Source organism: Hyposmocoma kahamanoa, unplaced genomic scaffold (genome assembly GCF_003589595.1).
Source record: "Hyposmocoma kahamanoa isolate Upper Pololo Valley unplaced genomic scaffold, ASM358959v1 100021, whole genome shotgun sequence".
NCBI classification, from domain to species: Eukaryota; Metazoa; Arthropoda; class Insecta; order Lepidoptera; family Cosmopterigidae; genus Hyposmocoma; species Hyposmocoma kahamanoa.
Window position 1 is genome coordinate 8,015,557 of NW_020653200.1, and position 16,596 is coordinate 8,032,152.

At 34.3% G+C, this 16,596-nt stretch overlaps 1 protein-coding gene across 1 annotated transcript in view; it reads right to left on the reverse strand.

Annotated features, from left to right (window-relative positions):
- Positions 1 to 666: 666 nt before the first annotated feature.
- LOC113240682 (glutamate receptor 1-like) overlaps positions 667 to 16,596 on the reverse strand; it is a 76,553-nt gene continuing 60,623 nt past the window's right edge. The window contains exons 11-18 of the mRNA XM_026478059.1: positions 8,311 to 8,478; positions 7,731 to 7,862; positions 7,387 to 7,475; positions 6,606 to 6,762; positions 6,012 to 6,184; positions 4,811 to 4,922; positions 4,469 to 4,735; positions 667 to 1,228 (exon numbers count right to left, since the gene is read on the reverse strand). Coding sequence (XP_026333844.1) covers positions 1,160 to 1,228; positions 4,469 to 4,735; positions 4,811 to 4,922; positions 6,012 to 6,184; positions 6,606 to 6,762; positions 7,387 to 7,475; positions 7,731 to 7,862; positions 8,311 to 8,478 — 1,167 coding nt within the window. The 3' untranslated portion in view covers positions 667 to 1,159. The remainder of the gene's footprint in view (positions 1,229 to 4,468; positions 4,736 to 4,810; positions 4,923 to 6,011; positions 6,185 to 6,605; positions 6,763 to 7,386; positions 7,476 to 7,730; positions 7,863 to 8,310; positions 8,479 to 16,596) is intronic.

A 16,596-nucleotide genomic window follows, 5' to 3' on the forward strand; every position in this document is an offset into this window, starting at 1 on the left:
TATGTCATAGGTTTTGGGACATTTTTTAATAACTACACGAATCGGCATTAATATTAAATATAATGTATCAACTTGACTGCTCCAGTTGTTTTATAAAATTAATTGCACCGTTGAATATTTCAGCTATTTCTAATTTAGTATAGAAGTCAAAAAGGGAGTAAATATGGATTGGATTTTTTTTCGGATCTTAAATCGCGCGTATTTGTTTTATTGAAACAAGTCAACATTTTGAGCCTTTTGCAGGACTTATGCGGTTGGTAGATATGATAGAGATATCAACACGTTATGTCTAATATTAATGCAATTAAATGTATATACGCGATTAAGATCATAAAAAATCTAACTAGCATTTCTAATTTGTAACAATCGCGAAAACGTAAGAACTCCAAATACAAATGTATTCTGTTGATAATAAATGACGACTTAGCAGTATGCACACGAGTGTATGTTTTATATCAAGTATTAAATTTCAACCTAGTTTTCAGCCTCGCCAAAAGGGTGCCGGATAATTTCATAGACATGTAGAGGTTTATTTTTATAATTACATCGTTTAAATAAAACGAGTAATTCGATGGTGTCTATTATGATATTCTGTTTTTTTAGAGCGGTTACACACGGCGACTTATAGCAGCGATACAAACGCACGTTTAGTAATGTGCAACTTGCGATCTATAGGCGGTTGCATCGATGCCAACACGCGACTGCACTGATGTTGTCGCTTACGTTAAAAATGTGTATCGCGTTTGTATCGCTGCTTAAATCGCGTGCATGTGTAAAGGTACCTAGACGATTAGAGATTGCATCGCTGCAGACGCGTTGCTAAAAGTCGACGTGTGAAACTGCTCTTATAGTTTCTTTCATACTAATCTAGCAAAGCCAGGTACACAATTGTATCATTTTGAAATCGCTAGTTGGAATGCGAAACGACGAGCGATTAGGTAATATGCGCCGAGCCACGTAGTCTTTATGATTAGCATCGGTGACTTGTCACGAGGATCTAATTCGCAAAATGACACAACCGCGGACCAGGTATCATAGTTTATCTTGTGATACTTCACTATTTCCGGTGGCCGTTCTAGAGCTGATAGAGATCGACTGAATTGTTAGGCGGCTTGCTGAGTGAGGAGCGACGAACATTGACGCCGCTCTTTTCTCCGGATCAAACGTGCGTGAAACTAGCGTGCACAGCGTCATCTTGAGATATTTGCGTGTTAGCTGCTGTAAAGTACTGGAATAATAAAAAAAGTTGCTTTCAGGCACAGAGAGAGACAAGTCTATATTCAAAGTGATGCGCTAACATTTTTTAATCTTTTTATTGGGTAGTTGCCTCACATGCATTTTTGGAATAGTCCATACAGTCTGGATAGGTCGTCAACCACCATAACATTATAATTTGTAACAGATTATAACCATTGGAATTGCAACGCACTGTGTAGGGTTCGCTGACATTGACTTAAACATTAATAAATTAGGTCCAGTCAGGTGATTTTTTTACGTTATTCGATGTTTGTACCAATAATAATAATAATGTAGTGGAGTATTTTTACAAAAAATATGAATATCATAGTAGTAACAACATAATAGTATATAAAATGAATAGTAAATTAACACCAGACAATAGTAACACTAGACATATGTACAGACACAAGGAACCTACTTGTAGGTCTTGTAGGTATATAGCAATAGTGGATGCTAATAACTAATAATGTGTCAACAAACATGATCATAGTTTTGCGAAAATGGCACGTAATATTGTATTATTGCAGAGGCCGGCAATTAAGGGATTGCTGGACGAGTATGAGTTACAAGGACGAGCGCCAGAGAGGCCTTGTATTAATACGAGTCAAGCAATCCCCGTTCCCGACGAGGCATGTATAGCATTTTTCTCAAACAATGTGAGGCAATAATGAAAGACTAAAGAGAAGAAAACGTATAATACAAAAATAAAACAATATTAATCAACATTAAAATTTATACAATTCAATTGTTAAAAGAAAAGGTTATTGTTTTTTCGGGCACTTTAATAGTAGTCTGCTGAACTTCAGATGATGTGTTTGAATGTGTATATATTATTCTAATTTCATTATTGCTCTTCTCACTAACACTCATTTTCGCGACCAAAATACAAAAGAAGACGAAAAATCAAAAGAATATCAAAACACTTTAGTTTAAAAGTTACCGCGATTTTCTTTTTTTTTTAAGTAAGCGGTATAGGTAGGTGTTTTTAAATATCGCTGTTTCTAGTTATAAACACTGAGCAGTTGGCTGTATGAGTTTTTCTTTTGCCTGTTTACAAAGTTCATTATCACTAGGTAAATTTAAAAGTTTGGAGAAGTGGACAAAAAGGTGTTTCCACACATATCCGGGCCGTGCCCCGACAGGAGCTCAAAAAAATATCGTTGCGTACATTTTGTATGAACTCGTTCACACATGTCCGTGTCCGGGCCGGCGCCGGGACGGACCTGCAGTTCATACAAACTAGCACGTCCCGTCCACGTTCCGGGCACGGCCCTGGTGTGTGTGGATAGTCCTTAATGGATTTTCATACATACTTTGCAGGCCTTGGCCGGGAAGAAGTCGCACTGTCCATAAATGACAAACTTTCCGTGTTCGTTTTTGAAAGTAATGCAAATATTTACGGAAATATTTACCGTGCATGTTCAGGAAAATAATTTTTTCGTTGGTTTTGATAGTTTATTCTAAAATTGACTTGTAAAAGTCAATGTGTAAAATGAAAACTTTTACTGTTGCGTTTGTTGCAGCTGGGGAATTATAGTAATAAATCACAACAACACAACAATTCATCTTTCCTGAGGTGACAAGCAAAAGTTTTCATTTTACAAGTAAATTTTAGAACAAACTATCTAAAACGACGAAAAAAATTTTAGGTGCCATTTACGCAAAACTATAATCATGATAGTAAAGTTGACACGTTATTGCTAATAAGTATCCAGTTCAGGATTGGAAATGAAACTATTTTATTTTCAGATCTAAACCACGTATACATGTTTTTTTGAAAGAAACCAACATTTGATTGATTGCACTGATTTAGCTTCGGAAAAAAATTGTTTCATATTGAAAATATGTAGCAATCGCGAAAACTTAAAAAGTCGAAATGGTATCCTATTTACTAAATTGATCGAAGTATATAATAAGTATAGTAAGATACATACAAATCAGAGACTAGACCGGTCTGACAATAAATACTAATATATTGTTGAAGTTTTTATAGTGCGCATCTTATTAAGATGGTGCGTGGGTCTTGGATTTGTGGATATGAGTCGCAGGCAATCATGCCAAGGAGATCGAAACGTGTAGTGGTCCTCAAAGGCAGAACTAAGTCTTTAAAACTCACATAATAATGATATTTCTCAATGAATCCTGCGATGGCAACGTCCCAACAATTCTCTGCCTAGTAAGAAGTCATTGTACTGAACGTGAAAGAAAATTATTCATTGTTAATTTTCAAGAAATGAAATTAGAAAAATTTTGCGATTTCAATCACGTTGTACTGTATATTTTAAGATACGGCCGTAAAACACGTAACAACTCAATAAAGGGTTTATTACATTAGCATAGAAGAGTAGAATAATTTCTTATTTACTACCCAATGTATGTTTACATAATGTACTATGTATGAATGGCGGCAAATAAGAAATTATTAACGAGATATTTATAGAAGCCCGAAACCTAAGGGCTTTAATTACTCGTGGTGCGTCATTTTTACCATCCGTTTTTACCATCCGTCCGTACAGTATTTTTCATCACATTAAAATAGATACAATGATAATTTATTATTTGTATAAATAAATATTTACGAACTATGCAAATGTTTTTTTAACAGTTTGCCTGCTATTCTTCCATAGATAATACGACTCGAACTTACATGTTATAAAGACACAAACATATTTTATGTAGCTACGTTGTATTTGATATGAAATAAATAATTTCCAAATTCTAAAAATACTGCACAATTTGAATTCACGAAATAAATTTAGTGAAATAAAGTTAAATTGCAAATATTTAGTTTTTGTTTATATTTTAAGTTTTTGCGAAATATACGTTCATATTTTTCATGCATAAAAACATTTTGCATAATCTTGACGTAAAAAATCCTTAGGGCGATAATGTAATGAAAAAGCTCGCGGGCATAATTTAGGACATTACGTTGGACTTTGCCTGCAAGTCAAGACACTGTTTACGAGCAAGTGTGATGAAAAAGCCCATGACTTTGATTTTGGAATGAGATGTGTGTCATTTCTAAAACTAGCATGTAAATTCAACATCATCGGTATCAGGCTGAATACGAAGGTACAATATTAATTTATTGATTTTTTTTCTATCGAATAACACAAGGTTGTTAGTATCTGTTAGTATCTCTAAAGAAGCGTAGTAACGTTTCCAGCTCATGACTGCTTTTAAGAAGTACAGTCATAGAAAATGAATAATAATAAATTTCAATATTTACCCCAGCGAAAGCGCCGCCGTTCCAAGGCAAACGGTTGTGGTCTCGCTGAGGCGTGCGCTGCGCCCCGTGCTTGCGGTCGGCGCGTGACGCCATACGTGCTTTGGCCGTCAGCGCCGCGCGCAATGGCACATTAGCACGCGCCGCCTCGGCTCGACCATGCTGGCAGAATTCAACCAGAGCCACCCCTAAGGCAATCGCCAAGCCTCCCACAAGTACATAAAAAATCCCCGCTACTTGACTCAATGTCATCTCCGTAATCTTAGTCTCCTGAAATATCATTCGCGAACATTACACATATGAATTAACATAACCATTAAATTAAAAACATTTATATCACATTACCTCATCTTTTACATGTTCGCAATCCGGTTTCCTATTGAGGAGCCATTTACGCCACAATTTCGTGATGACTCCATCTTTCTTCAACTTGACTAGTGCTAAGTTGATTCCTTCCCTGTAGTAAAGATGTTAAAAACAGTTTTCGATTATGAAAAGTCTTAAAATGGCGTGTTCTGAATCCACAAGAGCGTCTGAAATACAATGCAACATAGACTTTTTTCAACGAGTTAAAAGTCACGTCGCAATTCGTATGTAGGTACCATAAAACGAGAGGTATGATATAAATTCGAAATTCAAAGAGGAAAGACTTTCTTACTAACGGGGCTCATGTAAATTTACGACTTTTCAGTATTCAGCTGGGAATTACCGCATAGAGGCGAGATTTCAGCTTGATAGTAGAAACGCCAGTGTATACTGGAAATTTACGCTGTTTGTGCTCGTCCTTCAATACACATACTACATTCACGAGATATGTTTTATTTTCGCTCCACTGGGAACTAGCGGCAGCTTACAAATCATTTGAATTTTTCTATTTCGATAAAATGTATTAAAAAAAGAAACAAAATAATATAGAATTAGACATAAATCATTAAAATAAGCATGAATTTTGTACTGAAAATAGATGTTTATTATCTAGTCGTAACTGCCAATCACTATGTAAATTCAATTTGGGGACAAAATAGGCAAGCTCAACCGCAAAATTTAACAAACTGGAGGGTTTTCCTTAGCACTCAGTGTGAACTTTAACACAGAAAGAGATTTGAGTATTTGAAAAAGATAAATTGTGAACTTTAAAATCAACGATATCTATGTAGTAGATTGAAGTCGTTGTTTAAAATCAAATGTGTTATTTATGTTGGCCCAATTATGCAAGGATAAAGTAAATTAGTTTAAAAAACGTAGCCGCCACAGTATTGGATATTCGCAAAAGTAACCGAATTCGGAACTCCGGGAATGATAAAGGAATCATAAACAATACGAAAGTACTTGATACTTGACACACTCAACAAGGGGTTTGTAAGACTAATCAATGAGACTTGTAATATTTTTCTTTAAACATTGTGTTATATGTGACACAATGTACCTACTGGTTACAGCTTCACGGTTATCAATAAAATGTATGCATACTTTACCGATAATCGTGATGTCCACACGAGGTGTTTATTAAATTTGTTATGAATGCTCTGATAACCAATAAACTCACTTTAGTGGTGACTGCTTTGGCGTCGCGATGGCGAAATTAACGTGCTTATATTGACAAACACGAGACTTGGTATCGCAAGTAATTTGACCTTCATTCGCGAACGCGTAGTGAACTACATCTTCCGTTTGCATTGAATCCTCAACTAAATCGATCCATGGGGCAACGGGGCCTTTCTGAAATATATTTGCAAATACTCGAATGTTGTATGACTAGATTAGAAGCTAAGTGTATTGCTATAAAATTTATCTAAACGAAAATGTCTTTCTTTTTACAATATCGCGTGACGGGACGAACAAGTCGTGTGCCTGGTGGTAAGCTACACGTCTATCCATAACAGTTGCAGTGCCACTTACAGCTTTAAATTGAAAAGATCTGAAGGGCGCTACCACTGCGCCTGTGAAACTATAAATTGTTAGTAGGTATTCCTAGAAAACATCATTCGATGACAGTGAAACAGCTATTTTAAATTCGGAGTCAATGTTACATTTTGTTCGGTAGCAATAAAGTCTTCAGTCGCTTAGCATTTCGCACCGAATACATAACTTAAGTTTGTTTGTTACCTGAAGAATTGGGAAAATGTCATGTGTTTCTTACTTCAGTATGTGCGACACTTGACGGGTAGTTGAGATTCTTAGCCGGCTCTGATATACGCTCCACGATCAAATACGCTGCAAGGTTAGCGGTGTATGAACACACTAAGATGAGAGCAAAGAACCACCACACTGTACCCACTATTCTCCCGGACAACGACCTGAAATATGAACAGTTTTAAACAAACAACGCATGAAATCCCTAAAAAAATACTCATAATTGGAATTTTTACATGATCTTATGTCACAACTTTGACGAACAACGAGCCACATAATAATATCGAACGCTGAATCAAGATATTTACATTTATATTATTTTTTCAGCGTCATGTCAAAAGCACTGCGTTTCCAACTCAAGTCTCTCCGGAACATGTTACTTCCTTTTCATTTGAATGCTAGAACGGATCTTTATTTTCTTAGTTTTTAGTTTTATACATATATTATATGATTGCTCGCAAGGGCGAAATACAGATAAGTAATTTTATTACATATAACATTTCACATCGGTAGCCATAACAAGGTGATTATCGGCCTCCCCTTACCCACCGTTCATGCACACGATATACTATCCCTATATCTCAAACACGCACGATTTAACACAAGACATGAAATTTACCCTGGAGTCACCAAGTGTAAAATTCTAGTACGTTTATAAGTTGCACTAGAACAGTGCAGCTTATATGCGTACTACATATCACTGAAAATCAATGACAGTGTTTTAGAAACTAAGGACTAAGTATTTTAAAATAATATTATGACATACATAGATACATCGAAATACGTACCTAGGCACCACATCGCTGCCTTGTTGCATAAACGAACCGAGAGAGAACCAAAACGAGTTCCAAATACTGAATTCGTTGTGCAATATTATCTAGAACAAATATGTGCGAGTTATACACTAAATTTTGTATATGAGCGTTCATTTACTTGATTCACTACGAAAAATTTATCGGTCTACTCTCACAATTTATTTAATTATATTGTCTGTCTAAAGTATAATAGTTACAGCGCACAAACTGTGACAACGATGAGTTAGAAGTTATTCGATTATACCATTTCAAGAAACTTTGTTGGAGAGCCCGTCCCGTATTCTATCCATATTGCATAATAATATGTAATAAGTTACCTCATTCGTACTGGTAATAGGGTGATCCAAATGAGTGTCAGAAATGGATATTGATCGCCACTCATGTGGAGAAAATCTGGACACTAAGAAAAGAACTATGCTCACGGCAAAAAAGCTGAAGAGAACGCAGAGCTGAAAATTCAGAATTGTTTTTATTAAGCGCAGTAAAGCGGGCAAAACGAAAAAGTGGTCAACAGAATTTAAAACACCGTAACTCAGTAGCACGGCGCTGTACTGCAGCCCAAGAGCTGTCATAAACATTCATGTGTAAAATAGTAACATCATTTTATCGGCGAAATGTTTGGATTCTCTCAAAGCGGCATGTGAAGTCGCTTGTTATGGAGATGGTTACTCAAAACCTTTAGCTACATATATATATATACACACACATATATATTTATACTTTTTTTTTGTTGAATTTAGCATTCCGTCTTCTTTTTTAAGCTCCAAGCTAAAGATGAAGATGTTAATTTATTGAAAATTGATTTCCTTTTTATTAAACCTTGATAGTATAATTCACCATAAAACTTAAAAAAAGAAATGATATTACTAAATTTATATTGCTAGTGCACATAATTACCCATATCTCCTTAGATAGTGGTCTCAAAAAACTGAATGTATCCGTCAATTGTTTTGGTATACGACTATTTTCAATTGGATTCTTGGCAGATAGGAAAGGTTCTGTGAAATCTACGACTTCCTCACGTTCCGGAGTTATTGCTAGAGGTGCTACAGCAATATCCGCTTCCTATGAAATGAACAACAAAGTGCTGTCAATACATATATATCTATTGTATTTGGAATACAACAACACAAACTCTGGGCATAAGAATTGGGTCGCTTAGAAAAATTTTAATAACTCGAGCGAAATATGTTGCAGACAATCTAGCAAATGGTGCACTGAAAATCATAGTATTCAAAAAGTTTTAACAAAGAAAAACATTATAAAGCTAAGAAAATACCAAGTGTTTTTGTTTAAAAAAAACCCAACCGAAAAAAACAACTCTAAAAAAATTATAGTAAGATCTTACAAGTAATATTATAACGTAGTAACAAAAAAAAACATTTTTTTACTTTACACATTGGACTAAACTTTTTAGTCTCAAAATTGTCTACTCACAGTTTTCTATAGGATACATTGCAACTTACGTGCACTTCAATATCTGTTGGTAGTTATAAACGTATTTTATTGTATCGAGTTCTTAGGTTTTCGCGATTATTACACATAGGAAATGAAACTATTTTTCCCGGATTTAAATCGCGTATATTCGCGTAAACAAGTCTGCAGTCTACGAGCTTGTCATGGATAAACCTACACATTCAATGAAGTTTGACACACCACAGGTCCTTGCAAAAGAAATCCGTTATCTGCCCATGATGCTGCGAGAGGTCATTGAAATTAAAAAACATCCTAATTTCAACAGGGAAGATGGTTTCTCCGTACCACCAGTTTGGGATCCAGTAATTCCTCTAATGAAAAATCCCAAATAGACATAAGACTGCAGTACTAATTAATATTTTTTAGTTTATTCTAATTTCTATTATTAATTAATAATAAATTGAACTTAATAAAAATTCATTCAATAAAATAATTTGTAAAACTTAATGTTGCGTCAATTAGAATGTTTTCTTTGTAAATTTAAAAATAAGGTATTTAATTAATAACTATTGTAAATGTAGTGAAAAAATAGGGTGGTTTGCATCAATATTAGACATAACTGGTTGAAGACTGTACCACCTCACTCAACCGTGACCATGGCACCTATAAAGGGCCCGAAACGTCCAAAGCGTTGGTTTGTTTGAAAAAACAAATATACGCGATTTAAAACCGGGAAAAATAGTTTCATTTCATATTTTAATGTGTTTTACTTACTTTTACACATGTAAAATAAATACATATTTATCATATAATAAATTATCCATTTGGATAATAAAACAGATAACATTAATAAGAGTTAAATAATGTATTACAAAAATCTTTATCATATTATAATCCATCTTATGTTGACGCATCGTTGTGAAGTAACACGAAAGATCTGCTATTAATAATTTTAATCTGCTATTAAATGCCTGTGTTTTAGTGACGTTAAATTTGACGATTTAACAACTGCTCCTTGAAATATTTTGGAGCCGTAATCAAAAATATCGAAACCGGCGTTTTTCATAGATATTTTGGTGTAAAGCTGACACTTTCTTGGGGGTTATATAAGGAAGTGTTATTCTTATACGTTCGTAAGTAAAATGTCTATTAAAGGTATTCGGGAGTTACGCCTTGTAAAGAGGTCTATTTTACTTAAAAGTCCCGTCTTTTACTGTGAACAAGCAAGGTCACTTTAAATTCGTCAATCCTCTCACAATAGCTAACGAGTCTGCGGCCATAACCACATTTATACTAAGTATCCTGAGAGCTTTACCTTAAACGCTTTCTCTATTATTCGAGTGGACGGAGCAGCAGATACGCAAGCGGACTCTAGAATGCTACGGACAAGGCTTATAGTAGATGGTCGCCTTGATTCACCTTAAAGCCCAGTATTGGAAATTCCTTGTTCTTAAGGTACGCATATTTTTCACGAAACGTTTATTTATAGTCAAATAACACACCAAGATCCTTAGCTAAGAATGTTTACTGTATTGGTGTATAAGTATATAAATTCAGTTTGTTTTGGCAATTACAGGCGAGTAAAGATACAATTTTTCTTGGAGTGCACGTTAGTTTCATTGTCAACTCATTAGGCCACAGTCCACCTTGATGGCCCGATTGGAAATTACAAACGTTTAAAAATTGAAACACGAAGATGATCTAGCCAGAGTGACGAAGGCGAACCATAGCTATAAAGTGTAACCTGTTGGCACGCCGATTTGTTCATTGCTGAGTTCAAGTAAAAATAGCTATATTCGTGATTTATTGTCAGGCGTTCTACATTAGTCAAGCTTTTGATAGACTCTATATTTTCGTGCTATGTTGCGACCTCTCTGGTATTGTGCGTCTGCCATGTTTGCCTTGAATAGCCCTTTATAAGGCAGCGGGAATAATTTTCCAACCATATTATTTTTTTAATTGTCGTTGAATTGATCGAGTGACAAGTTTTTTTTATAGCATCATTTTTTTGCGGATGTCAGCTCACTTTTTTAACTGGGAGTGATGACAGGGCGCCATTATATTTTTTGTATCTGAGACGTTTGAAAATTTGAAATCGGGTGAATTTATTAGGTACTTACATTGACTTACAATTAAATGGACGTCGGGTCCGCGCTAAAAAGTGTCCGAACTTATAGGGCGTTTACAGAGCGTCATTCACGCTTTAGTCTTCGTTTGTTTGACTGACAGCGAAGCAAGCAAAATTAGACAGTACTGCAATAACATTACAATTGAAATCCAACGTTTAAGCTTTTTCATATTCCTTTACATGTCACTACGTTTAAATGGGTTGACTTGGGACACTTTTTTCGTGGTTTTTGTATTAGACCCGTCGTCCATTTATTTGTAAGTCAATGGGTACTTATGATAAATATTTGTTAAATTTGAAATTCCGCGACTTAACAACGGTAAGTTGTTATTATGTTTATGTCCTAATAAGTATACATTCAATATTCATTCATTATTTTGGCTTTGACAGATTTTGATTACCTATATGGTTTTTTGTGGTGGTAAATATATTCCCTTTGCCTGTGGCGTGTGCATGTGCTTTTTTGAATGTTACAGATTTATTAAAAATAAGTCGAAGAATACTGAATGATCAGGAAATAATGAACGAACTAGATGAGATTTTTGGTTTGCTTGATGATCCTGATGTGCCAGGTGACAATTTAGAATCCTATGAAAACGAAGTTCCATTCAGTTCCACGAAAATTCAAAGGATTTTAGAGAATTTTAATAAGCCTAATGATGGGCCTCTAGCACCCACACCCACTCCATCCGATAGCCCAAGACCTGAAATTCAAACCTGTAGACTTGTTGATATTCAACATAGTCTCCAATCATCCCCCAACAATCGTCCTATGCGGACGACAAGAGTTCAAAATTTACGCACTTCTTCTGGAACTCGTCAGATATCAGAGCCAAGAACAATATCACCAGTAAAAGTTTACTCAAATTCAGAAACAGCTGATTGTTTACTCAAATTCAGAAACAGACGGCGAAGAGGAATATATAGGAGAAATATAGAAAAAACTAAGTGGACGGCCTATCAACCTAGTCCTGACGTTTACGACGAAATTCCAATGGCACCTAAAAATATGTTTAGCAACCGAACTAGACCTGTTACTTTATTTGAAAAATTCTTCACTGACGAGGTTTACGATTCAATAATATATCGAACTAACTTATATGCCGAGCCAAACAAAGTTGAAGCATGGAGTACGATAAATAAAAAGGATTTGAAGGCATTCTTAGGGGTAATTATAATTATGGGATACAATAATATTCTTCCTTCTGTTGACCTTTATTGGTCATCTGACCCTGGTTTTAGGGTAGACGAAATAGCAGAAGTAATGCCTGTCAAACGATTAAAAATAATTTGGCAATGTTTGCATCTAATTGATAATGCACAACCACCACCGAAGACAAGCGAGAACTATGACAAACTTTACAAATTACGCCCAGTATTAGATCTTATCAATCACGCTTGTCAGACAAGTGCTAAAGACTCTTGATCTCAAAGTATTGACGAGTCAATGATTCTGTTTAAAAGCTGGTTATCCATGAAACAATATATGCCTGTAAAGCCTATAAAAAGAGGCTACAAAGTATGGTGCCGGTGTGATAGCAATACTGGATACCTATACGAGTTTTACATCTACGCTGGACAATCAGAAACCGGAACAGAAGAGGGACTAGGATGCAAAGTTGTGAAAATGTTGACGGAAAAGCTGATGGATAAAGCATTGGAAGAATTTCATATTATTGTGACATTTGACAATTTCTTCTGTGACTACCATTTCTTGCAATATTTATATGAAAATGGCATGTATGCTAACGGAACCATATGAAGACACAGAAAAACTTACCCGTTATTATAAAACGTAAAATGAAGTTTGCAAAAGGACAATACAAACGGAGTGTCAAGAGTAATGTAGCATTCCCAGTCTGGCAAGATACTAAAGAGGTCCTTCTATTGAGTAGTGCATTTCATCGTAAAGTTAGCAAAACCACTATCTTACGGACACAGAAAGATGGCACAAAAAAGTGATAGACTGCCCTTTAGCTATAAAGGAATATATTAAAAGAATGGGAGGCGTAGATCGCTTTGATCAGCTAAAAAGCACATATTCAGTTGGCAGAAGGAGAAAGAGGTGTTGGCTCCGTATATTTTACTTTCTTCTTGATACGAGTATAACAAATACATTTTTGTTATACTCTCAAACTACAAATGCGACAAAACTCGGCTATCTTGAATTCCGAGTCTCTGTGGCTAGAGAACAGATCAGTGGATTTTGATGCAGAAAACGACGTTCGATTGGTCTAGTGAACTATATCTGCAACAAAAACCTGTTTTGTCTGAGAATCGCCAAAAGGCTTTACAAGTTATTACAGAAGAAATTCGTTTTGCTAATGTTGGAGACCATTTGCCGAAATGCCTTCACATAAACGCTGCAGAATACCAAGGAAAAAGACAAGCGATCTAAAATTATGTGCGAAAAATGTGGTGTTTCGCTCTGTATAGTACTGTAGTCTAGGCTCTACTCTATGAGTAGAATCACTGGCTGAGTGAATATAGTTTTGTAATTAGAATGTGTTTTGAAAAATGAAATAAGAAAAGAATAGAGTATCTTGATAGTTCGTAATGTAACCCAACGCTGAAAATATGTAAAAAAGTGCAATAAAGCAAGTTTTGAAGATTATTCCAGTTTAAATTCATAAAAGTACCTCTCGCTACGCATCCTAAGCTACGCCCCAGTTACAGTACCATGTTTTGGTGCTTTTCATAAGCAATAAGTGGTTTCTTTTTTATGGTAGAAATAGGTAAGAGGGTGAAACCTTACCACTAGTAAAGTTAGAAGTTAGAAAGAAAGAATTTCCCACTGTGTTTTTTTATTCTTTGTTTCTTTTTTTTTTCATTTTATAAAAAAACTATAATAAAACTATCCCAAAAACATCAACAGTATCACTTCCTCACCCGTACATACTTGAGCCTTATAAAGGGATAGAGTAGACGATCTTTTCGAGGAACAGAATAGACGATCTTTTCGCTATAATTCATAAAATATATAGGATTTTCTTACGAGAGAGTGAATCAGCCAATATTATTGTGAGGACAGTACGCCACACGCACTATTTTTTTAAGGAAAGACTCGGTTTATAAACGTAAAATAATAAATTAATTCTTAATTGCATATTAAATATCATTTAATTTAGTGTTGTTCTGAATTTTTTTTAATTATAATTTTCTTTTAATAATTTAAATAGATGTCTTAACTAATTAGAGAAACATTTTATTTTTTTATTTATTATTTATAAAAGTTTTTGTAATCAGAGTTTGTAAACTTCTATCCACGTGTAGGTTTCATTCGAATCTCTCAATTGAGAAGCAGCCGTCTCCCACTAGGCTACCATCGCTGTCTAGTCATGAAATATAAATAAATACAATACTATTATTTATTTAATCCCGACTATAGGTCTCGAATACGGTTAAGATTTACCCTTATTAACGGTGAATCCCAAAAGGTCGAATCCAATGTTGATAAATGAGGCGCTAATTCTCAATACAATTTACTTACCCGTTGAATTATTAAACCGAAATGTATGGATACATACATTTTGGCTTAATAAACTTAGTAACGTTAATATTGGTAGATATTATAGGTATGTATTATAATACTTACCAATATTAATGTTGCTAAGTTTATTACACAAATTGATTTTAAGAAAAATATTGCAAGTCACCTGTACCATCCATCACATATGTACGTACTCGTACATAGTATTTAAATAACTCGTTTAGGCCTTAGTTCAAATTAAAGCGAGATGGAAACTTAATATTAAGTATATCTTGAAGGAGTTTTAGGAACTTTCTCAGCACCTTTAACATGCCACTATATTCCATTTACCAAATAGAATGGGTACCTTGGCTTTTAAAATTTTTACGTTCCATGGTCTCTCAGCCAGGTTACAAAACAATATATAGTAAATTTGTTATAGTATACCAAAAACAAAACAATATTTGTTGCAATTGTGATTTTAAGTAAACATTACGTATATTAAGTAGACAGATAATGAAATGACAAAAAGATAAGTAAATTACCACAAGTACTTTTTTTTGCACACACTCGTAGCCCCGCATTAGGGAAACCCTGTGTCGCGCGTACTTGACAGTACTGGATGCGTAACACGAAATATTTAGCCATAGAAATTTACACCATTGAATCGATAAATCGAATTGGCTATTGTGTAACTAGCGTTAATGTGAGTGCATAGTTCTTGTACGTACGTGGGTCATTTTCTGTTGTTTTAAAATTGCGTGTTGTTTTTGGAGTAATTGTTAGATATCGTTTCGGTGCTGTTCATTTCATACTTTGTTGTTGACTTTCTGCTTTGTTGATATTGATTTTTATTTGTTGTGTAAAATAATAATTGAATCCTTTTTTTGTTTACAATTTGTTCTTATATTATTGTATCTAAATCGAGTCTCTTCTCGTAGCAAATTATCTCGATAAGGTATCTAAATATTTTTTCTTTCATTCAATTTTACATCACTACATATCTAGAAACTTCAAATCTCAAACGTCACCGTACTCATGCTATGTGAAATGAACTACACGTTATTATCAACCAAGACGCCAAATAAATAAATAAGTAAAAGGTGGAGCAGAACAACTAAATTGTAAGGGAAAAAACTTAGATGACATAACCCTCAGATTACAAAAGAATAGGCAGATGGAGTCCGCCGAACACTAAAGTGAAGCCACCAAAGCAAATACAAATTCAAAAGCGAATACAATCTCGCGTCAGTACTAAAACAGCGTCGCGTTGTTTGCACGTCACGAGTGATTAGTTATTTTATGTTTAAAAATGCCTTTTTGTGTCTTTAAACATTGTAAAAATTGTTCACAAAAAAAATAAGATGGAAATTTTTTCACGTGGTGACTAGGTGACTATTGTTAATTTAGCTGTTTTACAGGTTATTTACCCGATATTCGTGTGTGTTGCCAGTTTATATCAAAATTTCCTTAAATTAGGTAAATACGCATGGGTAATAGGAGCATCGAATAATTTATATTTAATTTAAATTAAATAATGCATGCATATACGCACAGAATGGTCCAATTATAGCAGTCCAAAATTATTTTTTAAGTAACTCAGATTTACCTAAATTGTTCTCAAACCAATGTCTAATCGCCATAATGTAACTACATAAAAGAAACCGTTCAAAAACAGCTATAGATACAGAAAAGTGCACATGTCATAAACAAAGTGATTTTGTAAGAAAATATGTCATAAACAGAGTGATTTTGTAAAAAAATTATTATAATGTATGTACATAACTTCAGGTTCGAAAGAGTTTTTTTGGGAACTAAACAATTTTTGTCAAATTAGAAGACAATCGTCAATGCTATGAATATGATTACAAAGTTAATTTAATAAAAAAAAATATAGAAAAGTATATTTTCGTTGTGAGATTGCACTACTAAGATGTGTACAAAGTAAAGGTTATTAAGATATTGTGTAACTGTGATTGTAATAAATATTAGGGGTTAAAGTATGAAATTGCCGTTTTATTGCAATAGGTTCTTTGAATTTTCATAGAATCTTCATGGTTTAAGGTTTTCGAATGAAACTTTTTTCAAATGGTTTCTGTGATTTTTTTTTTAAATTTGAAACATTGAGTATCGACTTTCAATTGTTTTTGTTATTCAATTTAGACAAGAA